Below are 23,284 nucleotides of genomic sequence, written 5' to 3' on the forward strand. Positions count from 1 at the left end.
TTTTGTTAAGAAGTTACTAGACAGTCCTCCAACCAAATTCACTACCAGACATTGATATAATAGTATGAGTCTTTAGTTCATAATACTCAATGTTACTATATTTTGAAGAGTCCTAAAAGCTTTGGTAATTTTGGCAATTTTTTTTCATTAGTTTCAAAATTTCTTTAGTCATAATTTCTAATATAATTTTAACTTTTTCTTTACTTTTTTTCATTGCTCAACTTGTTGCTAGATTTTCAGAAATTACAAGCAAAAACTGAAATAATAGAGCCGGGGTCAGTGTCAACATCAGCAGGGCACGGGGCAGGGTTCCCTGTCGGAGTCACGGGGGGGGCCCCACAAGCTCCATCTCCTTCCTGTGTGCCCCTGCCCCATGCTGCTGCCACTTCCCTCGTCTCTGCTGGCTTCCCTGCCACCTTCCAGACCCTTCCTTTTGTGCGGCTAATTTTCAGGAGGGGTCAGGGGCACAACCTAGCAGCTCCAGCCTGTGAAAGACTTGTCAGTTGGTGTGTCAAGGCCAGCATCCTTTATCAAACAGACAAACCCTGAACGCTGGTGGTTTAGCACGTGCTTCTTCCTCCAGGTGAAGCCAAGTGCTAGCCATGGGCCTCTCCTCCAGGCAGCGACTCAGGACTGGCCCTCTGCAGCCGCGGCCAGTGACCCACATTCATTCTCCAAGACCTGCGCTGCTAGGCCTCTGAGGGGCCCCGGAAACATCCCGTGACCACCCATCCCACGGCATTGTTCCCACGTGGGTGCCAATGACTGCGCTCCTAGAGGGGCTGAGTTCGTGTTTGGGTCCAGGAGGTACCCAAAGCCGCTTCTCTGCTGGTGGCAGGTATGACAGACGTTTGATTCCCAACCTTCCCCGCTTTCGTTTCTTCATTCACTGAATGCCCGGCGCCCACCTCAGTCCGCGGGAAACAAGGGTCGCCCCTGCCACACTGCAGTGCGGACCACGAGGCCAACATAAAGACATCAGGCATCGGCAGAGGATGGAGACAGCGGCTCTGGGGCTGTCTTCTCTCCGGAGACTGCGAAGGGAAAGGAGAGAAAATGCAGGCAGGCACGCTCGGCGGAGGCGTCCAGGACTGCGCCGGCCCTGGGGACGGGCGCACGCGGTGGTCGCCGGGGGCAGCGAGAGGGCCTGAGTTGGGGGGGCCGGGACGGACAAGGAGCCCCCCACCCCGGCGGTTACCCTGTCCTGCTGGGGAGCGGCCATGAGGCAGGTCCCCGAGCTGAAGTCGCTCGGCCGGAAGACTAGAACCCGCCTCGCGGGCGGGCCCGGACCCGTGCTTCCGGCGCCGTTGCCGGAAGCGGAAGTGCCCGCGCGCTGTCCACTTCCGGCCGGGACCCCGGAGGCGGCGGCGGCGTAGCCGTAGAGGGTGAGTCGGCGGCAGGTCCTGACGGCCGCCGGGTCCTTGGGCGGTGGTCGCTGTCTTTCATCCTTGCTCTCCCTGTCTCTGGCTTCCGCGGGGGCGCGTAGGGGGAGGCCAGACCGGGACCTGGAGGGCGGGGAGGCCGTTCCGGACCCCGTGGAGTATCGCGCTCGTGCGAGTGTCCTCGGCGCAGGTGTCCCCTCGGCGCAGGTGTCCTCCCTGGCACATGTGTGCCCCCCAGGCGCAGGTGTCCCCTCGGCACATGTGTCCCCACAGGCACAAGTGTCCTTCCTGGTGCAGGTGTCTCCTTAACGGTGTCTTCCCTCACGCCCCAGGCGCAGGTGTCCTTCCTGGCACAGGTGTACCCCCTCGGAGCAGGCGTCCCTCCTTGGGGCAGATGTCCTTCCAGGCACAAGTGTCCTTCCTGGTGCAGGTGTCCCCTTGACGGTGCCCCCCCCCCCCCAGGCGCAATTATTCTTCCTGGCACAGGTGTCCCCTCTCGGGCCAGGTGTCCCTCCTCGGAGCAGGTGTCCTTCTGGGCACAAGCGTCCTTCCTGGCGCAGGTGTCCTCCAAGGTGCAGGTGTCCCTCCAGCAGAGGTGTCCCCTCCGTGAGGTGCCCCCCAGCACAGGTGTTTCCCTCGGCGCAGGCGTCCCCCCCGGTGAGGTGTCCCTCCTGGCGGAGGTGTCTGCCCGGCAGAGGTGTCTTCCTGGCGTAGGTGTCCCTCTGGGTGCTGATGTTCCCCTCAGTAGGGTGTCCCCCCGCTCGGTGGAGAGGCTCACAGTGGAGCCAGCGCCAGGGGAAGGCAGTCAGAAAGGCCTGGTAGGGGCTGGACCTGGGTCTCTGTTTATGGTTTCTGAGTTCCTCTTTGGCTTCTGTGACCCAAAATCTTTAGTCTTCAGGCTGGGATGGAAGCCTCTGCGGTGTGTTTTTTAACTCCAGATTTTCCCTTTTTCCACATGAGTAGCTTTGTTCTGACTCCAAGGCGAACTCTGCTTCACAGCTCTCCACTCACATCGCCTTGGCTTCCACCCACAGCGTGTCAGACTTCACTCCAGCCTTAAGATGGGCACAGACACCTCACTGTGTGCACCAGCAGAGTGGCTGGGTGATGGGTGCAGTCACCTCACTGTGTGCACCAGCAGAGTGGCTGGGTGATGGGCACAGTCACCTCACTGTGTGCACCAGCAGAGTGGCTGGGTGATGGGCCCAGTCACCTCACTGTGTGCCCCAGCAGAGTGGCTGGGGGTCTACTTCTTGGGTTATTATCCAGCCCTATAATCAAAATCATACAGGCTTTAATGTCAATGGAATTGCTGATAATAATGTCCAAACAAAATAAGAAAACAAAAGTGTGCACCTACAAGGTCATATAAGCAGTGGAATCTTAGCTTTAAAAGAAACCCAAAGGGAAAAAACTGGAAGGAAATAAGCCCTTTTGGAGGGAGTTGCCCCAGAGTGTCGGGATTTAAGGGGAGTTGCCCCAGAGTGTCGGGATTTAAGGGGAGTTGCCCCTGAGTGGTGGGATATAGGGGGGTTACCCCTTAGTGGTGGGATTTAAGGGAAGTTGTCCCTGGATTGTGGGATTTAAGAGGAGTTGCCCCTGAGTGTCGGGATTTAAGGGAAGTTGCCTCTGGGTAGCAAGATTTAAGAGGAGTTGCCCATAGATGATGGGATTTAAGGGGAGTTGCCTCTGGCATCTTTGTATTTTTGTCCTGTCCAGATTTTCTATGTTGGTGTGCCTAATTTCATAATCAGAAAATAAAGAGAAAGGAAAGGTTGCAATGTAGGTCCAGATGAAAAAGGAGAAGAGAGGTGTCTGAAAGCATGTGGGCATGGAGAATGAAAAATTCCAGGAGAAGGTGAATCTTTTTAATATTCATGAAGATGAAAATCAGCTGAAGTCAAGGGGAACAGGTGTATCGGATTCTCACATTGACCAGATGCTCCCCGAGGAGGACCATGGTGGAGGGAGCATGGAAGGCAGGCTTGCCTGGCATCTGAGCATCTGTGGTCTGCACGGGACCTGCATAAAGGAGGGAAGCATGATGTTTTCTAGGGCAGTTAAAAAAGGGGGAAATGGGATTTTGGATACCCAAGACAGTAATGACTTTTTCTTTTTTTGAGATGGAGTCTCGCTCTGTTGCCCAGGCTGGAGTGCAGTGGTGTGATCTCTGCTGACTGCAAGCTTCTCCTCCCGGGTTCACGCCATTCTCCTGCCTCAGCCTCCCGAGTAGCTGGGACTACAGGCTCCCACCAACATGCCCAGCTAATTTTGTTTTTGTATTTTTAGTAGATACAGGGTTTCACCATGTTAGCCAGGATGGTCTCGATCTCCTGACCTTGTGATCCACCCGCCTCGGCCTCCCAAAGTGCTGGGATTACAGGCGTGAGCCACCGGGCCCGGCTGACAACAGTGACTTTTATAGGGAATCGTGGGGCTTGTGCTGGGCCTCCAGCTGTGGTACCTCGTCAGGGGAGATGTCTGCGCTGTATTTGTCTTCACTGAGGGTCCTGGCGCAGCTGCCCACAGGCCTGGCCAAGGTGCTGGGGGAAGCTCCCGAAATGAGAAACCAGCCCTGTCTTGGGGAGAGATGTGCCTTGGAGGCTGACATCTACATGGTGGGTGGTCTGGGACCCACATCAAGAATCTTCCAAATGTCCATGTCTCTCATGCCTGTGAAACACCCCTGCTTTCCCCTTAAAGGTATAACTTCTCCATGTTTGTGTTACGAAGGTTTGTTTATCTTATCAAGGAGTTCCTCATCCTAGTTCAGCTTTCTTTGAGGTTTCCTGGATTAGTGATCTCAGAGGCTCTCCTTATAGCTCCTCTGTGATCACCTGTTTGGGAGGGGTTTTGCACCTAACGTTTCTACCATCCTAACAACTCCTGCAGTGCACAGAGAACACCCCTAGCATGAACAGTGAGAGGATTCCACCAGCTTTTTCACCATGAAGGAGACAGACCGGGAGGCCGTTGCGACAGCAGTGCAAAGGGTTGCTGGGATGCTCCAGCGCCCAGACCAGCTGGACAAGGTGGAGCAGTATCGCAGGAGAGAAGCGCGGAAGAAGGCCTCCGTGGAGGCCAGATTGAAGGTGAGGCCACCTGCCCCACTCCCAGGATCTGTCTTGGGCTTCAGGTTCTTGTTTGACATCACCATGATGATTTTGCTAAACTAGCCTTTATGGTAATATGCAGGGAGGCAGAGCTGCACTTTCTTGAGCAGTTACTTTCAGCAGTGTATTACCACTCAGTAGCTTTGCTTAGAAGACAGTGGGAATGGTGAAAACACCAAAGGAACAACCTTTTAAACACCCTGAGGCCGGGTGCGGTGGCTCATGCCTATAATCCCAGCACTTTGGGAGGCCGAGGCAGGCGGATCACCTGAGGCCAGGAGTTCAAGACCAGCCTGGTCAACATGGTGAAACCCTGTCTCTACAAAAATACAAAAATTAGCCAGGCATGATGGTGGATGCCTGTAATCCCAGCTACTTGGGAGGCTGAGGCAGGAGAATCGCTTGAACCCAGGAGGCAGAGGTTGTAGTGAGCCGAGATCGTGCCATTGCATTGCAGCCTGGGCAACAGAGACTCTGTCTCAAACAAACAAACAAACAAACAAACAAAAACCACAGAAACAAAAACAACACCCTGAAAGTGTCTATTAAGTTTTTAAATAATACTGGAGGAAGGAGAAGTCGTCTTGTTTAAAGCTCTTCTACAGAGCACCACTAGAGGGCATTTTGTTCAGATTGTTTTAACTCACTTTTAACAGAGAGCGGATCTGAAGCTCAGGTGCCGATTCTGTCCTGTGGGTCAGCCGTCCTGGGGCCAAATGTGGTCCTGGCTGAACAGCAGGAACTCCCGTGCCCCAAGCCAGTGAAGTCCTGACTGTTCTCTCTGCCTGGATAAGACATTTTAGGAAACTAAGATGCCTGGGAGAGCATCCTTCTGAAGGTACCACAGCAGGCCATGGCCCAGGGCAGACCCGTGGTAGTGTCCAGTATCACCAGGTGTAAGGCTAGATGAGAAGTGTCCTGACGTTTTCTCATCAAGGCTTTAAAATGCATCATTGTTCTGTTCCCAGGCAGCAATGAAAAAAAAGTTACATTGCGAATCAATTAAATCTTTGTTAATTTTCTTTTCTTTTCTGGGTATTGACTATTTCCTGCTACTCAGTGGCTCTTTCCTGAACTTGACCCTCCTGGGGAAGATTTGTTCTTCAGGAGGCAGCACATGGCTGTCACTGGCTCTGCTCACCCGTGTGGCGTCTCTCTTTAGGCCGCCATCCAGTCACAGTTGGACGGGGTGCGCACAGGCCTCAGCCAGCTCCACAATGCCCTGAATGACGTCAAAGACATCCAGCAGTCACTGGCAGACGTTAGCAAGGACTGGAGGCAGAGCATCAACACCATCGAGAGCCTCAAGGACGTCAAAGATGCCGTGGTGCAGCACAGCCAGCTCGCCGCAGCCGTGGAGAACCTCAAGAACATCTTCTCAGGTACCAGCCAGACGCTCGAGGCACTTGCCCACGCTCACACTGTCTCTGCATGACTCACTGAGTGCTCTGTGTGCAATGGCTTCGCAGCCCGCACTCTAGACCTGTAGACGGTAAGTGTGATTCTTGTCTGCTCAGCGTCTTTTTTGAATGTGGATGGAAGTGATCAGCTGAGCATGTAAAGGCTAGGAGAAGGCTTGTAGTTCAGTGTCAGGACAGAGGCCCAGAAGCGAGTTGCCCAGCAAACGCAGTGTGGAGGGATTCCCTTGCCTGCGACGTGGCTGTTAGACTCTGTGAGTGCAGAAGAATGAAGATGCCGCGGCCTATGCTTAAAAGGAGCTACAGGAGAAGCCGCCCTGCGCATGGGACAGAGCAAGCAGATCCCAGAGCAGAAGGGTTGAGGCGAGCAGCAGCTCCCAGGCGGGAGGAGAAGCATGTGTGCACAGGCCAGGGCAGAGGCGGGGCTGAGCGCCGTGGGGGAGTAACCCTTTCAGTCTTCTCCCTGAATGCCTCAGTTAAAAGGATGCCAAGGGCCCTATAACCTGTCCCTGAACGGTGCCAGCTGGCCCTGGGTGGTGGCTCCCAGCATTTGTGTTCACAGTCTCCTCCTGCTTGCTGTGACGGGAGCTGCTTCCACAGCCTCGTCCCTCCCCTTGGTTCCCGCTCTGTGTCAAGGTCAGCAGCACCCTTCAAGTCCCCAACTCAGAAGCCTTGGCAGGGTCCGATTCCTTCCCTTTCTTTGTTCCTGTCTCTGGCCTCTTGGCAAGTTCCTCCTGTTCCTCTTCCAAACGTCTCTGCCCTGATGTCTGCATGACACTTCCCGTCCCCAGCCATCACGTGCCCCAGCTCACCCTCCACACTGGCTGTGCTGCATCGTCTGTGATGCTGCTCGGCTCCTGAGGCCACGTGTGAATTGGTGCGGTTCTCCCCAACTGCCCACAGTGCACCTTGGTAACCCGTGTCCTGTCCACCCTGTCCTCTCTGCCCTCCTCTCGTGCTTGCGGCTGCAGCATTGCCGAGCATCTTGTCCCGTTGCTTTGTGTGTGCCCTTCCAGGGCGTGATCCGTAGGGTCACGTGTGTGGCTGCGGTCCGTGTCTCTTTGTGCGTGCCCAACACAGATGCCGCAGTGCTGCCAACTCAGAAAGCAGCTCTTCTTGGTGACTGTGGACCACCTGGAACTGGAACAAAGTCCTCTCGATGGAGTCGCCTTGGTGATGCTCAGCTGGCACCTTTCTAGTTAATTTCCTCTTATTTCGCATTGGCTGGCTACATTTCCTTCTGGTCTTTTAAACTAATGCCTAATGACCAAAAAGGTGCATTACTGGAATTAGTTTATCCACAGCAGTTGAAAACAATTTCCTTTCCTTGGTGAACAAATGATCCTGCGTGGTATGCATGTTTTTTGTTACGGATAAATTTTCATTGAGAAGATGTGGTTTGGTTCCCTTCAGACTTGTCTTATTGCCTATAACTCGGCAATGCTGTGTACACAGCTCCCCTCCCCATTTTTTCTTGTACTAAAATGCACATATACAGTTTGCCATCTTAACCATTTTTAAGTGTACAGTTGGGGACTATTAAGAACATTCATATTGTTGTGCAACCATTGCCACATCCATCTTCAGAACTCTTTTCATTTTGCAGACATGAATATCTGTACCCATTAAACACTGACTTCGCACCCTCTGCCCCAGCTCCTGGTCCCCACCGTTCTGCCTTCTGTCTCTGTGAATTGGATGACTCCAAAGACCTCATAGAAGTGGCATCACACATTGTCTGTCTTTCTGTGACATGCTTATTTCACTCAGCATGATGTCCTCAGGGGTCTTCCATGCTGTGGGATTGTAGAATTTTGTAGAATTGCCTTCACTTTTAAGGCCGAATAATATTCCATTGTATGGATGGACCACATTTTGCTTATCCGTTTGTCTGTTGGTGGACATTAGAATTGCTTCCACGTTTTAGCTATTGTGAATAATGCTGCAGTGAACATGGGGGTACAGATATTTTACTTTTATTTCCTTCTGGTACATACACACAAGTGTAATTGCTGGACCGTGTGGTAATTTATGTTTAAATCTTTGAGCAGCTGCCAGACTGTTTCCTCCGGTGGCTGCAGCATTTCACAGTTTTCCACCATGAGTGTGCGAGGTTTTTGATTCGTCTGCATTTTCATTCTTCTCTAAGTTTTTAAAAGTATCCGTTATGGCTGGGCGCGGTGGCTCACGCCTGTCATCCCAGCACTTTGGAAGGCCGAGGCGGGCGGATCACCTGAGGTCAGGAGTTTGAGACCAGCCTGGCCAACGTGGTGAAACTCTGTCTCTACTAAAAATATAAAAATTAGCCGGGCGTGGTGGCGGGCATCTGTAATCCCAGCTACTCAGGAGGCTGAGGCAGGAGAATCGCTTGAACCCAGGAGGCAGAGGTCGCAGTGAGCCGAGATTGCGCCACTGCACTCCAGCCAGGGACACAAGAGCAAGACTTCATCTCAAAAAAAAAAAAAAAAAAAAAAAAGAAAAAGTCCCTTGTGTTTCCTTTTTTGCCCCATTAATTGTTTAAGAGTATGTTGTTAAATTTCCACAAATTGGTGAATTTTACAGTTTTCCTTCTGATACTGATTTCTAACATCATCTGTTGAGTTTGGAGAAGATACTTTGTATGATATTTATCTTTTAAAAACCTGAGTCTTAATTTGAGGCCTAATCCGTGGTCCTTCCTGAAGACTGTCCCATGTGCACGTGAGAACAGTGTATGTTCTGTTGTTGGGTGTTCTTTCTGTGTCTGTTCAGTCTGGTTGGTTGGTTGCATTGTTCAAGTCCTCTCTTTCCTTGTTTAGCTTCTGTCTGCTTGTTCTGTCCATTATTGAGAGAGAGATATTGAAGCCTCCGACTATTACAGAACTGAATGTTTCTCCCTTCAGTTCTATCCATTCTTGCTTCATGTATTTTGATGGTCTGTTAGTAAATGCAGAAATATTTATAATTGTTACATCTTCTTGCTGAGCCTTCTATTAATACATTATGGCCTTCTTTGTGACTAGTTTTTTTTTTTTTAATTTAAAGTATATTTCATATTTATTAGTATAACCACTCCTGTTCTCTTTTGGTTACTATTTATATGGAATATCTTTTTCCATCCTTTTACTTCCAACCTATTTGTGTCTTGGGCTCTAAGGTCCGTCTCTGGTGAACACATAGAGTTGAATCATGTTTTATTTTTGAAATCTACTTTGTCCACCTCTTTTAATTGAAGATTTTAATTTTGCCCACCTCTTTTGATTGAAGATTTTAATTAATTTTGCCTACCTCTTTTGATGGAAGAGCTTACATTTAAGTGATTACTGATAAGAAGGGACTTCTGTCATTTTGCTGTTTGTTTTCTATATGCCATATAACATTTTTGTCTCTTATTTCTGCATTTTTTTGTGCTTTTGATTATTTTGGTAGTAAACATTTTAATTCCCTTCTTGTTTCTTTTGTGTATATTCTATAGCTGTTTTCTTTGTGCCTGCCATAAAGATTACACTTAACATCTAACATTATCTCACTTCAGTTTGAATTTATATCAACTTAACTTCAATAACACACAAAAACTGTCCCTGTATGGCTTCATCTCCACTCCCTTTGGGTTGTTCATTTCACAAAATTACATCTTTATACGTTGCGTGTCCAAAATCATAGACTAATAATTGTTTTTTAATGCATTCATTTTTAAAAATTAGGTAGAAAACAATGTAGAGTTAGAATCCAAAGTTACAGTATTAGTAGCTTTTAGACTATTTTTTAATGTATTAGTTTCATTTTTATTTGTCCCTTTTAACCAGAAAAAATATTAGTCTCTTAAGTCACGTAGAAAACAGAGTGATGAGTTAAAAACTGAAGTGTTAATAATACTAGATTTTACAATTGTCCATGAATTTACCTTTTTTGAGGACTTTGCTTCTTCACGTGGCTTTCAGTTGCTCTCTAGCACTCTTTCTTCTCAACCAGTGGGACTCTAAGCATTTCTTGCAGGGCAGATCTTGTGGTAACAAGCTTTTCAGCTTTTGTTTATCTGGGGATGTCTTAATATTGCTGTCACTTTTGAATGACAGTTTTGCTAGATTTAAGGTTCTTGGTTGACAGTATTTTTCTTTTAGCACTTTGAATATGTCATCCCACTGCCTCTGGCCTCCAAAGTTTCTGGTGAGAAATCTGATCTGCTCATAATCTTATTTAGGAGCCCTTGTTTCTGACAAGATGCTGCTTTCAAAATTCTTTCAAAAGTTTGATTAAATTGTATCTTACTGTGGACCTCTGAGTTCCTCTTACTTGGAGGTCATTGAGCTTCTTGGATCTTCATATTCATGTCTTTCATCAAATGTGGGGAGTTTTCACCTAGTATTTCTTCAAATAATGTCTTGCCCATTTCTCTCTTCTCCTTCTAAAAGTCCCACTAAGCATATGTTGGCCTGCTTGATGATGTCCACAAGGTCCCTGAGGCTCTGTTCACTTTTCTTCAATCTTTTTTCTTTCTGTTCCTGATACTTGATATTTCCCATTGCCCTGTCTTCACATTCACTGATTCTTTCTTGCACCTGTGCAGATCTGCCTTTGAATCCCTTTAGTGAGTTTTTCATTTCATTTATTGTGCTTTTCAGCTTCATATTTTCTTTTTGGTTTCCTTTTGGATTTTCTGTCCCATTATTGGTATTTCCGTTTTACTCATACGCGTTTCTTCACATCTTTAAGTTCCTTACGCATCTTTAAATCATTGTTTTGAAGTCTCTTTCTAGTAGATCTGCCATCAGATCTTTTACAGGGACAGTTTCTTATGTTTTCCTTTGAATGGGCCATACTTTCTTCTTTCTTTGTGTGCCTTGTGATGTTTTTGTTGTTGAAAAATGGACACTTGAATCGAATAATGTGATAACTCTGGAAATCAGATTATTTCCCCTTCCCAGGTTGATGATTCTTGTTTTTGGTCATTGTAGGCTCTCTGTGCCAAGGCACAGCCTGAGGTGTGAACTTCAAGGTCGTCTCAAGTCTTTTCTGAGCCTATGCCTTTGCCTGGGCATGCATTGGCCACTTCCGAATTTTTCCTATAAATGCAGTTACTTTTGAATGTCTTTATTCATAAATATCTGGCTTTCAAAAAGGGGAAGAGATGAAGGGGGTGGTGAAGACATTGGCCCTTTAAATTCCCTGGAGCTGTGTGGGGGCAAGGAGGGGCCTGTGAACAGGAAAAGATGCAACAGTGGCCGCTTACCTCTTCGCACCTCTGTGGTCAGAAGCAGCAGTCAGTGATCTGAGTACAGATCTCCAGTGTGGAGGACAGGGTTCTTTTTGCCCAGCCAGGCTGCAGGCTGTGTGCAGGCAGCTCTAGGAACACATCAGCACATGCACAGCTGCCTGTGGGGCGGGAGGTGGGGCCTGGGTAGCCACTGCCCAGCTGAGAACTGCAAATGACCACAATTAACCACAGTTTACCATTTATGCCTTCAATAGACTCCAGAGTTCCAAAGATAGTTACCTCAGACACATCCTGCCATTGCAGTTGTTGTTAGCTAGGGAGAGGTGGCTTCCTGCTCTGCTGTGTTCCCAGAACGCCGCATGCAGGCAGCCTTTTATGTGGTGGTAGTTGTTTATGTTGTGTCTTGTGCCTTCTCCCTAGTGCCTGAGATTGTGAGGGAGACCCAGGACCTAATTGAACAAGGGGCGCTCCTGCAAGCCCACCGGAAGCTGATGGACCTGGAGTGCTCCCGGGACGGGCTGATGTACGAGCAGTACCGCATGGACAGTGGGAACACGCGTGACATGACCCTCATCCATGGCTACTTTGGCAGCACGCAGGGGCTCTCTGATGAGCTGGCTAAGCAGCTTTGGATGGTGCTGCAGAGGTCACTGGTCACTGTCCGCCGTGACCCCACCTTGCTGGTCTCAGTTGTCAGGATCATTGAAAGGGAAGAGAAAATCGACAGGCGTATACTTGACCGGAAAAAGCAGACTGGCTTTGTTCCTCCTGGGAGGCCCAAGAATTGGAAGGAGAAAATGTTCACCATCTTGGAGAGGACTGTGACCACCAGAATTGAGGGCACACAGGCAGACACCAGGGAGTCTGACAAGATGTGGCTCGTCCGCCACCTGGAAATTATAAGGAAGTATGTCCTGGATGACCTCATTGTCGCCAAAAACCTGATGGTTCAGTGCTTTCCTCCCCACTATGAGATCTTTAAGAACCTCCTGAACATGTACCACCAAGCCCTGAGCACGCGGATGCAGGACCTCGCGTCAGAAGACCTGGAAGCCAATGAGATCGTGAGCCTCTTGACGTGGGTCTTAAACACCTACACGAGGTAAAGCTAACCTGGCGCCTGTGTTGTCTCTTAGGTAGAAGCCACGTGTGAGAGGGTCCGGCAGCCGCTTGCCAGAGAGCCGACCATAGGGCGTCACTCTGGGCAGGTGCTCTGAGCCCACTGCCTTGGTTTCTGGCCAAGGGGTATCTTCTTTCTGGTCCGCCTGCTGGTGCCCAGCCTCTGGTGTTTGAACACTGTTGTGCTTGGGAGGGATCTCTGCTCTTGGCCTCCAGCCCCCGTTGAGTTTGACAGGGTGCAGCTCCAGGCTGGGCCTGTTCCCTGTGCTCACCGTGTGCTGACTTGCTTCTTTGCAGTGACACCCTGAGGCAGGCGTGTTGTTACCCCATTTTACAGGTGAGGATACATGGTCCCAGGCGGGGCTGGAACTGGCACATGGCCACCCCGCTGGGGAGGAGACCACCACGTTATCTCCCTGGCTTCCAGCATCCCAGGTTTGGTTTCTCTTCACCAATATCCTATAGCAGTGAGTCTTTCAAAAATAAACAGTTACAAGTGTAGATAGTTCGAGGAAACTTCATCATCCTTTTTGTACCCTAGTGCGAGGCTTTGTCACTTCACATAAGGGAACATGAACCACTCTGTGCTAATGGATTAATTTGAAGTAGTGTTGAAAAATGGTGCAGTGGTGGGGGTATTCTGAAATTCTTTAAGATTAGGCAGCTGAAATGAAAACTTATTTCAATTTTCCATGGTTTCATGGTTAGAAAATAATATTAAGTAATGTATTGGAATTTCTTCTTCTTTTTTTTTTTTTTTTGCCCGTCTTGTCACTGTAGTGGAGAAATTGAATAAATTTTTTTTTTTTTTTTTTTTAGTAGTAAGGCATATTTTTTTTTTGTGCTTTGTTTACTGGTATCTGCTTATGGAGAATTTGCGTTTCAATTCAGAAGGACAGAAGAGAAACGAAGCGCTCCCTGCACAGAATGGTCACCATGGCTCCCTGTGCAACTGTGGCTCCCTGTGCAACTGTGGCTCCCTGTGCACAGCCCTGGACTCACCTCCCCTGGCTGCCGCTCATCCTCGTAGCTGCCCATTCTGTAGCCTTGACTGTGCAGGACTCCCCCTCCGTGCCTGGTGTGTGTCAGCAGCCCATGAGGCAGGAGGCAGGGGATAATGTGCCCAGGTCACACGGCCAGTGAGTGGGAAGCTGGATTCCAATCCCGTCCCTGGGCCCTCCCCGGCCGTGGCCACTACACTGGGCTGTGTATGGGAAGCTGGATTCCAATCCCGTCCCTGGGCCCTCCCCGGCCGTGGCCACTACACTGGGCTGTGCATGTATGCACCTTGCACAGTTTGTGTCTTGATTTTGTCTTCCCACGTTGTGAGTGTTTTTCTGTCCTTGGGGAGTCTCGTGAGTTCCATCACCCCGGCCTTTCTCGGGGTGGCTGAAGTGCTCCGCTAGAAACATTCACACACGGAATTGAGGTTCTTGGGCAAAAATAATCCAGATTAAATAAAAGTCTTTTAAAATGTACAGAATTTTAGGAAGCACTTTTTCACTTAGGAAGCTCTTGGATTTCTTATAGATAGTGGACTGGCTCTTAATCATTTTATTCAGTATTACCCTGAGAACGTATTTAGGGAACATAGCGTGAGGCATGTGAGCTGAATTTTCTGAGTGGTCAAACCTTAGACTTAAAAAAACTTTTTAATTTTAATTTTTGTGGGTACATAATAGTAGGTGTATCAAACCTTAGACATTAAAGAGCCCAACCTCATACACAGATAATAACTTTTTTCTTTTTTTGAGACAGAGTCTTGCTCTGTCGCCCAGGCTGGAGTGCAGTGGCGCGATCTCAGCTCACTGCAAGCTCCGCCTCCCGGGTTCACGCCATTCTCCTGCCTCAGCCTCCCGAGTACCTGGGACTACAGGTGTGTGCCACCATGCCCGGCTAATTTTTTTGTATTTTTAGTAGAGATGGGGTTTCACTGTGTTAGCCAGGATGATCTCGATCTCCTGACCTCATGATCTTCCCGTCTCGGCCTCCCAAAGTGCTGGGATTACAGGCGTGAGCCACCGTGCCCGGCTGATAATAACTTTTTAATGAAAACTTTCCCTGAAATGTAGCATGTATTTCCTGTCTTCTGGACAGTAGACTGAACATAGTTTTGCCTGTTCTTGCAGATGCGTTTTTATCAGTAATGTCCTGTATTCTACATTCTAGTCATCATCCTCTGCAGAGAGTAGTGATGTGGACTGCAGTGGCTTGTTTCCAAAGTCCAGCACAGCTGCCCCTCCATACTCAACGGGGAGGGATTCCAGGACCCCCCCTTGGCTATCAAAACCCTCCGTAGCCCAAATCCCCTTTATAAAAGGGTATAGTGTTTGCATGTAACCTGCGTACATTCTCCTTCATGCTGTAAATCATCTCTAGATTACTTATAGACTAAATACAGTGTGAATGCTATGGAAATAGTTGTTCTATATTTTTTGAAATTTTTATTATTTTTTATTGTTGTTTTTCCCAAATAGTTTGTGGTTGGTTGAGTCAGTGGACGTGGCGCCCGTGGCTGTGGGGGCTGGCTGTGCTTGTTGTCGTTTTGACTGAGTACGTTTGTTTATTCAGTGCCTCCTGTTTGCCAGGCCCCGCCTTGGCTCTGGAGGTGCAGTGAATAGAACACACGTCTTCCCCACGGGGAAGGCTCTTCCGCATCTGAGCCCCAGCACCTTATGAAGCTGGCACAGCAGGGTGAGGCTGGGGTTGGAGGGACTCAGGCGGTCTCGGAGCCAGTGGGTGACGCCACGGAGACCCCAAAGCCCTTGCACTTTCCCCTGAGCCGTGGGCCGGCTGTGACCGGGAAGTCTCCAGGGTGGTGGACATTCGTGTGTCAAGTGAAACAGCCTTGGCACACTTGGGCGTGCTCTTCTGTGTCCATCGCGGTTTGTCACTCACATTCCTGGTTCCCCCGTAGTACTGAGATGATGAGGAACGTGGAGCTGGCCCCGGAAGTGGATGTCGGCACCCTGGAGCCGTTGCTTTCTCCACACGTGGTCTCTGAGCTGCTTGACACGTACATGTCCACGCTCACTGTGAGTAGGGCTGGCCCGCATGCCACGGAGCACCGTGCTGGTTATATGAGTAACTTGGGCTTGGCAGCAGGCAGGAGGCAGGGTGGGAAATGCCTTAGCGTTGACTTCCTAGGGTGCGTTGCTCAGTTGCCCGGGCTCTGCTTCCAGGCCCTGACAGGTCTGTTTGCTAGAAGAGGAGAATGGTCCCTTCTCTGGGCCTGGATCTGAAGCTTGTCCTCTGCTGGAGATGTGAGCCTGTGCCGTCCTCGGCAGGCTGGCCAGGGCCCAGGACGTCTGAACCGTGTGTGGCAGCACCCGTCAGGCTCTCGGCTTTGAGTCTCAGGGTCGGGGGGGTCAGTCAAGGACCAAAGGAAGAGTCCATTTGCAGCCTGGTGACGACCAGGTGGTCTCAGAGTGAGAGGAGGAGCTTAGCAGGGTCTGCTTCTTAGACAAGGGTGCGTCCACCTAGCAAGGCAGCATTGTGACCAGAAGCGGAGGTGTCCTCAGGAGCTGGGGAAGGAGCGCTGTCTTCTCTTGGGACATGAGCTGCTGTGGTTGCTGAGTCTGGGCATGGGAACAAGCCTGACCGGACCTGACTGGACCTGGTCGGCCTCATTCTCTGTGCACCTGGGACTCAGCGGCCTTGTCCTTCAGCACGAGGTGCAGCCAAAAGGGCATCTAGTTTCTTCTCCCTCTTTATCTGTACCAAGGGTTCCAGTTAAACCCCTGCAGGCTGCTGTGGTCACTGCCTCCCTGGGTCCCTGCTCTGGAGTCCTCATTTGAGAAAGAGGACGCTGGTGCCCTGTGTCTGGTTTGTGGAGCTGTGCATGTAACCGACCAGCTGATTGGTGTGACTCTCAGGCACCTGCTCTTCTCTCTTCTCTTCTCCATGATGCTGAACTTCCTTTAGTCAAACATCATCGCCTGGCTGCGGAAAGCGCTGGAGACAGACAAGAAAGACTGGGTCAAAGAGACGGAGCCGGAAGCCGACCAGGACGGGTACTACCAGACCACACTCCCTGCCATCGTCTTCCAGGTACCACCTGCAGGGGATTGGCATAGTTCCATTTCCTAGGTAGATGGTAGGACCTGTAGGTTTTACAGAGTGACACAGGTACCCGGGATCTTCATCCGCAGAGTGTAGTAAAAACACTGAGCCCTGCCTGGTGCTCTCCTCTCTCTGTCTCTTACTCTGTGGAGATGCAGAAACCCGGGATGGTACTTACCAAATAGCTTTGCCCAAGGTCACTTTAGTTTTCTGACCTGGTCTTTATGGGTTTGGCCTACAGCCTAATTATATGTTATTTATGTGCGACTTTCAAATGTGAGTTTGTTTGGTTGATATCCAGGATTCGTCCTAAAAAATGGCACATGATTGAGTCTAAACAGGTGGATTTTGGGAGCGTCCACTATTTTTTTTGAGACGGAGTCTCACTCTGTTGCCCAGGCTGGAGTGCGGTAGCACAATCTTGGCTTACTGCAACCTCTACCTCCTGGGTCAAGGCATCCATTAGCTTTTAAAGTTGCTTTCCTGTTCATTGGTTAAGGTTCTAAGTATTAGACCGACCTGCATTTTTACCACGGATTCACTTTCCAATGCCCGAGCCCCACTAGGTGTTAGACCCGGTGTGTTCTTACCACGGATTCACTTTCCAGTGTCCGACCGCCCTGTGTCCGTTTTTCCTGCTCTTTTTTTCTTTTGGCACATCATGTGTTTTCATTTGAGTGGCATTGCTGAGGGACGGAGCCAGGCAGGACTGAGGGCTGGCGGGCGACATTTCTCTCTGAATGATACCGTTAGTTATTGACAGGCCAGTCCAAACCCTTTCCTTTGTTTGGAAACGGATGCCGTGAGAAGCTGTGTGAGGAGAGCTCTGTCCCCTTGCCCTTCCTCTGCCTGGGTCAGCTCCTGGCAGGGCCTGGCACACCCCAGGTCCAGATTCTTAGGAACCCTGCATCATGACAGTCATGGGGCAGGGAGGGTGAGTCAGGCGCCTGAGGGGCGCCATCCTGGGTGGGGCCTCACTCCACACATTAAAACTCCAGTCATGTAGTGTGAGGACAGACGTGGCCCCCGTGGGAGAAACCAGTTTGCCAGGAATTAAGAAATGAGTCACTTGGTACTTTCCCAGGTGAGAAAGTTTGTGTTTTTTTTTTTTAAACTAACTTTGTTATTTTTCAGATGGTTTCATTTGTTTTCTCTGAATTTGGACTATCCTAAATGCCAGTTAGCAGATGGGGGTTTTATATAACAGCAAACCTGCACTCTTAGTATACTCCTGTAAGATTATACCAGAATTCTTAAGTTCTCTGATTTTTAGATGTTTGAACAGAATCTTCAAGTTGCTGCTCAGATAAGTGAAGATTTGAAAACGAAGGTACTAGTTTTGTGTCTTCAGCAGATGAATTCTTTCCTAAGCAGGTATGTCTTTTTGCCAGTGTGCTAATGTACAAATTGAATGTTTTTAAAAATTAGAAGCAAAAATTTTTTGATCCTACTATGCCTGTTACTGAAAAGAAATTAGGCCTGTAGATTCCCCACGTGTCACTCCTGTGTTCTTAGAAAGCAAAGGGAGGGAGCGGAGCTTCTGGATCACCTTCCCCTTGAGTGGACCACACGCCCCCTTGGGCTCCCAGAGCCGATGTGTCGTGACGTCCTTAGCGATGCACCGGATGACACCAACTCTGTTGGAGTCAGGCTGCTCCCGTTGTCTGTTCTGAACTTCCTGGGGGTGGGGGTGGCGACTCCTGCTGCAGTGCCCACTTCATAGTGGGGAGGGCGTCCTTGGCCAAGCCGGCCCTCCTCGGAAGGGTTCCAGGCAGCCGTGACCTGGCACGCCACCCTCCCCATGAGTTGTTGATAATTTTCAAACCTATACTGATGTGGAAAGAGTTTAAAAAACTGTGTTCACCCGTCGTGCAGTCCAGAAGCCATCCCCTCCAAAGCCCCCTTGCCTCATCTGTTCTCCCCTGCCCATTCCGCTCTCTCTGCTGAAGTACCTTGAGGCAAACTCCAGGCGCTGTGGCATGGTATTGGCGACGCTCTCTCAAGCCATTGCAGTGCCATCAAGTCAGAGACACATGCACGGTGACTCCGTGGGGTCATCCGATGCCAAGTCTGCGTTTGGGTTGTATCTCAAGTGTGTCTTTTGATAGCTGTGAATCAGATTGGACTGCATCGCATGAGGGCTTAGGGTTCCTAGGCCTCTGGTAAGCAGAACCGTCCCTTCAGCTGCCGGCTGGTAGATCTCTGTAGAGAGATGTCCCTCCTCCTCCTCCTCAGTCTACCGTCAGCTCCCCAGCCAGATGCTGGCTCTGCAGGCTTGGATCCCACTTACTGGCAAGTATGCCTTCCACAATGGGGCACATCAGGAGACATGGCGTCCATAGGTCCCGTCCTGGTGGCTTAGGTACTACGGCCACGCCGCCCACTCAGAGTTCCCGTTTGCCATCCATCGATGGGGGTCATGCCCAAGTCCCCACTGACCACCCATCCACAGGGGTCACAGCTGAGTCCCCACTGGCCAAGTCTTAGCCGAGTCCCCATTGACCTTCTATCCACAGAGGTCATGGCCAAGTCCCTATTGGCCGTCTGTCCAGGGGGATCTTGGCCTGAGTTTGTTTCTTTGGAGGTCATTGTCATTTATGAGGTTAGATTCTTCTATAAAGAGACCATTCCCTGATCACCCTCAGCTTTTTGATGACCTGAACCACACTTTGGACAGAAATGCTAACTTCTTCCCCTTTAATTGCCAGCTTTCAGTGTGCTCCTTTCTTAACATCTCTTAAAAACAGAAACGGTATTTGTTGTATGATTCTTCCACTCCCACAGGTGCCTGAGCACCCCCACAATAAATTTAAAAATAGATCATGTCACTACCTCTGTCTGTTTTCTTGACATTTCAAGTGTCTGTTTTTAATTGGATGATTTCAGGGACAGTTTCTGAAAGGGACATTTTACCTGACATTTGATGATGTTCCTAACACTGAGTTTCTAGGCGAAGTGTATAGTAAATAAAATAAGATAATGCTTTCCCAGTTCCTCACAATCAAATATGTAGTATATTTTTACAATCAGAATCCTGAACCATATGTTTTCTTTTTCCTTTTTTCAGTTATTATTTATCAACTCTTCAAAATTTTTATATTTTTTAATTGTTTTTAAGAGACAAGGTCGGCCAGGCATGGTGTCTCATGCCTGTAATCCCAGCACTTTGGGAGGCTGAGGCGGGTGGATCACGAGGTCAGGAGTTCGAGACCAGCCTGGCCAATATGGTGAAACCCCCCTCTCTACTAAAAATACAAAAATTAGCTGGGCGTGGTGGCGCACACCTGTAGTCCCACCTGCTCGGGAGGCTGAGGCAGGAGAATCACTTGAACCCGGGAGGTGGAGGTTGCAGTGAGCCGAGGTCTCACCACTGCACTCCAGCCTGGGTGACAGAGCAAGACTATCTCAAAAAAAAAAAAGAGAGAGACAAGGTCTGATTCGGTTACCCCGCTGGGTGCTCACTGCAACGCAGCCAGCAGCCTTAAACTCCTCAAGTGGTCTCCCTGCCCCGGCCTCCTAATGAGCCATATTTTAAAGCCTGAGGTGAAGTTATTCTTTGGTCCATTTAAAGCGATCAGCCTCTCTGTCCTTCCGTTAGTCTGGATCGCCTAAAGATTGTTGTATTTTTAGAGGCTCATCCGGTCAGATGTTAGTGATGTGAAATTTCAGGCCAGGCGTGACATCAGTGTGGTGTTTGAAACAGCTCCATGCTGCCCTTAGTGCTGTCTGACCGAAGCCTGTCTGTCCTCAGATACAAAGATGAAGCGCAGCTGTATAAAGAAGAGCACCTGAGGAATCGGCAGCACCCTCACTGCTACGTTCAGTACATGATCGCCATCATCAACAACTGCCAGACCTTCAAGTGAGTGCGGCTGCCGCTGTGGCGGGGGAGCGGTGGAGGCTGGTGTCCAGCCGCTGTGCTGAACCTGAACCATTGCCTTGCAGGGAATCCATAGTCAGTTTAAAAAGAAAGTATTTAAAGAATGAAGTGGAAGAGGGCGTGTCTCTGAGCCAGCCCAGCATGGACGGGACTTTAGACGCCATTGCGAAGGAGGGCTGCAGCGGTTTGCTGGAGGAGGTCTTCCTGGACCTGGAGGTGGGCCTGGCTCTTTCCTCCTGCCATTTTCTGGGCCGAAGCACGGTGCTTCCTCACTGCCCTCTGGGACACAGGCTGTGAACTGTACCATGCGGATGCCGTCCGGGGAGCCGGGCTGTGCACTTGCATTCAGGTCAGATCGCTTAAAGCGCCTCCGTTTTCTGTGGCGCTGCCTGCTTCGTATGACACAGGGTCCTTCTTAACACACAATTCAGTAGATTCACCCAGTAAGTATTAAAGACATCAGACAATTTAGCAGATTACAAAATAGAAACAGATGTGTAGGGACCTGTCAAAAAGTCAAACTGAGAGTGCACACACACACACATCCTCACATAGATCAGTTTCACTTTTGAATATAGGTACACACAGAAATCATTAATAAAATGAATTTAATATTGTATCAAAGGCATAACCTACCATGAAATGTAGGGGTTATTTCAGAAGCATAAAGATGGCTTAACATTATTTAGATGTATTGGCAGAAATCAGGATATATTTAAAAAATAAGACCATGTAGGCTGGGTGTAGTGGCTCACGCCTGTAATCCCAGCACTTTGGGAGGCCAAGGTAGGAGGATCACCTGAGGTTGGGAGTTCGAGACCAGCCTGACCAATGTGGAGAAACCCCATCTCCACTCAAAATACAAAATTACCTGGGTGTGGAGGCGCATACCTGTAATCCCAGCTACTTGGGAGGCTGAGGCAGGAGAATTGCTTGAACCCGGGAAGTGGAGGTTGCAGTGAGCAGAGATCGCACCATTGCACTCCAGCCTGGGCAACAAGAGCAAACTCCATTTCAAAACAAAGAACAACAACAACAACAACAAAATAATAAGACCATGGCCATCTGGTGGTCCTGCTGGAAAGGGGTTCCTCAGATGAGGGGTGGGATTGGTTGCTGATTCATCAGTGTCTGGTTGTGCAAGAGAAAAGAAATGTGTGTGGAAGTGTCCCCAAAGAGGCAGACACTTGTAACTTTCGCAAATATGACTTAGAAAGCAAGAAGGAAATATTTACATTTGAAATTATTTCAAAATTTAAAAAGAATATATAGAAAAACGGACAAAGGACATGAATGGCCACCTCACATTAAAAGCAACACCAGTGTCCTCACTGTGCAACTAGATGCCCAATCTTATCCTCGAAGCAATGAATGCTCAACAGGACCTGCTGCTCAGCAGGATGGCAGGAGCCGGAGACGCGGATGCCATTCAGGCTTGTTGAGGAGTGGGAGAAAGGGGCTGTTTGGATTCCGTGTGGGCCTGAGCTGGGTTGGGTTTTGGAGGGCAGCTTGGAAATACAGCCATGGTAGTTTTAATTTGTAACTTTTACTGGTGTTTTAATTTGTACACTTCTGTTGGAGTCTTAATTTGTATACTTTCATTGGAGTTTTAATTTGTATACTTTCATTGGTTTTAATGTGTATACTTTTTGACTGAAAAATTCAACTTTAAGGAATGTCATCAGTAGAATTACACAGATTCACTGTTGCATTATTGCAAAATGTGAAAAAAATTTAAATGTCCATCAATAGAGAATTGGGCAAATAAATACGATAAGTATATGTAGCCATTAAAGGTAAAATGTATACATGCACAGATATTTCCATCTTTAACATGTCATTTTGGGAAGCTCATCACAGAAATTGTAGTATAAATCTCCTATACTTAAAGTACACATTTGCAGATTATATAATCGAGTTTTTACCTGGGTGCACATTGCTGTTGTAATTAGAAAAGCAGTGTGACGTAGCAAAGACGCACGGAAGTGCCTCCCTCCCGCACGCACTCGGCTCTCGTGGGACGTTGAGGTGATGATTTCTATGATCTGTTTCTGCTTTTCAGCAACATCTGAATGAATTGATGACGAAGAAGTGGCTATTAGGGTCAAACGCTGTAGACATTATCTGTGTCACCGTGGAAGACTATTTCAACGATTTTGCCAAAATTAAAAAGCCGTATAAGAAGGTAAGAAGGTGGGACCTAGTCCCCTCATCACCTTGATGCTAGGGCTCACCGCTCACCCTGCTCAGAACTCAGCATCCAGCCAGTCCCTCCGTGAGTGAACGTTCACTCGTTGTCCTATCAGCCCAAGGGAGGCAAGAGGCTCTGCGGACGCCACCTCCCTGGGACGGGGCTGTGGTGAGAGTGGTCGGGGCCCTGTGGGGTGGCCCTCGAGGTGGAGGGAGCCATGGTTGCCGGAGAGGCCCGCGTGCCCCGTCTTAGCCCCTTGCCCTTCCACTCACTCCGTGACGCCCCAGGGATTTCTTTCCACTTCAGACCCTCCTTCCTGCAGGATCCAGGTTCCTCTTTCCTCCAAAGTGCCTGCCACGTTTTCCAGATGCTGCAGTCGTTATCAAAGGACAGCAGCAGCCACTGACACCGGGCCTGTCTGTGGACCGAGTGCTGATGCGCGGCACGTGCCTCACCCACGTGTCCTGCTGGGGGCTGGAGCTGGCCTGGTGCAGGGGTCCAGGTCACGGTCACTGTTCCCCCACTGAGCCCCCGCTCCTCCTCTGCGGTGAGATGCCCAGAGCCGTGGCGGAGCGAGGAGTGGGCTCAGAGCCTCCGGGGAGCCACTGGGAGCCCCGACCTGGGTTTAAATGAAAGTGCTCCTGGCCGCCGGAGCCGTGGAGCCTGCAGCCGACTGCGTGTTTCTCCCCAGAGGATGACGGCCGAGGCGCACCGGCGCGTGGTGGTGGAATACCTGCGGGCGGTCCTGCAGAAGCGCATTTCCTTCCGGAGCCCGGAGGAGCGCAAGGAGGGGGCCGAGAAGATGGTGAGGGAGGCGGAGCAGCTGCACTTCCTGTTCCGGAAGCTGGCGTCCGTGAGTGTCGCGCGGGTCCCGGGGTAGGGAAAGCCTGTCGCCCCACGGCCCTGTTGAGCCTCCACCCCGGGA

General features: G+C 49.6%; 1 protein-coding gene and 1 pseudogene across 3 annotated transcripts in view; one reads left to right on the top strand and one right to left on the bottom strand.

The window, feature by feature from the left end:
- On the bottom strand, positions 1-1,607 carry LOC116457091 (uncharacterized; annotated as a pseudogene).
- Positions 1,270-23,284, top strand: part of EXOC3 (exocyst complex component 3) — a 26,408-nt gene continuing 4,393 nt past the window's right edge. Inside the window, exons 1-12 of one of the 3 annotated variants that reach the window (XM_058430020.1) lie at positions 1,328-1,385; positions 3,102-3,240; positions 4,275-4,474; positions 5,658-5,877; positions 11,528-12,209; positions 15,144-15,261; positions 16,151-16,276; positions 17,562-17,662; positions 20,040-20,150; positions 20,234-20,384; positions 22,231-22,353; positions 23,051-23,212. In XM_058430020.1, the coding sequence (XP_058286003.1) occupies positions 4,331-4,474; positions 5,658-5,877; positions 11,528-12,209; positions 15,144-15,261; positions 16,151-16,276; positions 17,562-17,662; positions 20,040-20,150; positions 20,234-20,384; positions 22,231-22,353; positions 23,051-23,212 (1,938 nt within the window). In that variant the 5' untranslated portion in view covers positions 1,328-1,385; positions 3,102-3,240; positions 4,275-4,330. Of the gene's footprint in view, positions 1,386-3,101; positions 3,241-4,274; positions 4,475-5,657; positions 5,878-6,993; positions 7,112-11,527; positions 12,210-15,143; positions 15,262-16,150; positions 16,277-17,561; positions 17,663-20,039; positions 20,151-20,233; positions 20,385-22,230; positions 22,354-23,050; positions 23,213-23,284 lie in introns of those variants that run through there. The other 2 variants (XM_058430021.1, XM_032135606.2) reach the window with 2 other exon arrangements.

Source organism: Hylobates moloch, unplaced genomic scaffold, assembly GCF_009828535.3.
Source record: "Hylobates moloch isolate HMO894 unplaced genomic scaffold, HMol_V3 SCAFFOLD_17, whole genome shotgun sequence".
NCBI lineage: Eukaryota > Metazoa > Chordata > Mammalia > Primates > Hylobatidae > Hylobates > Hylobates moloch.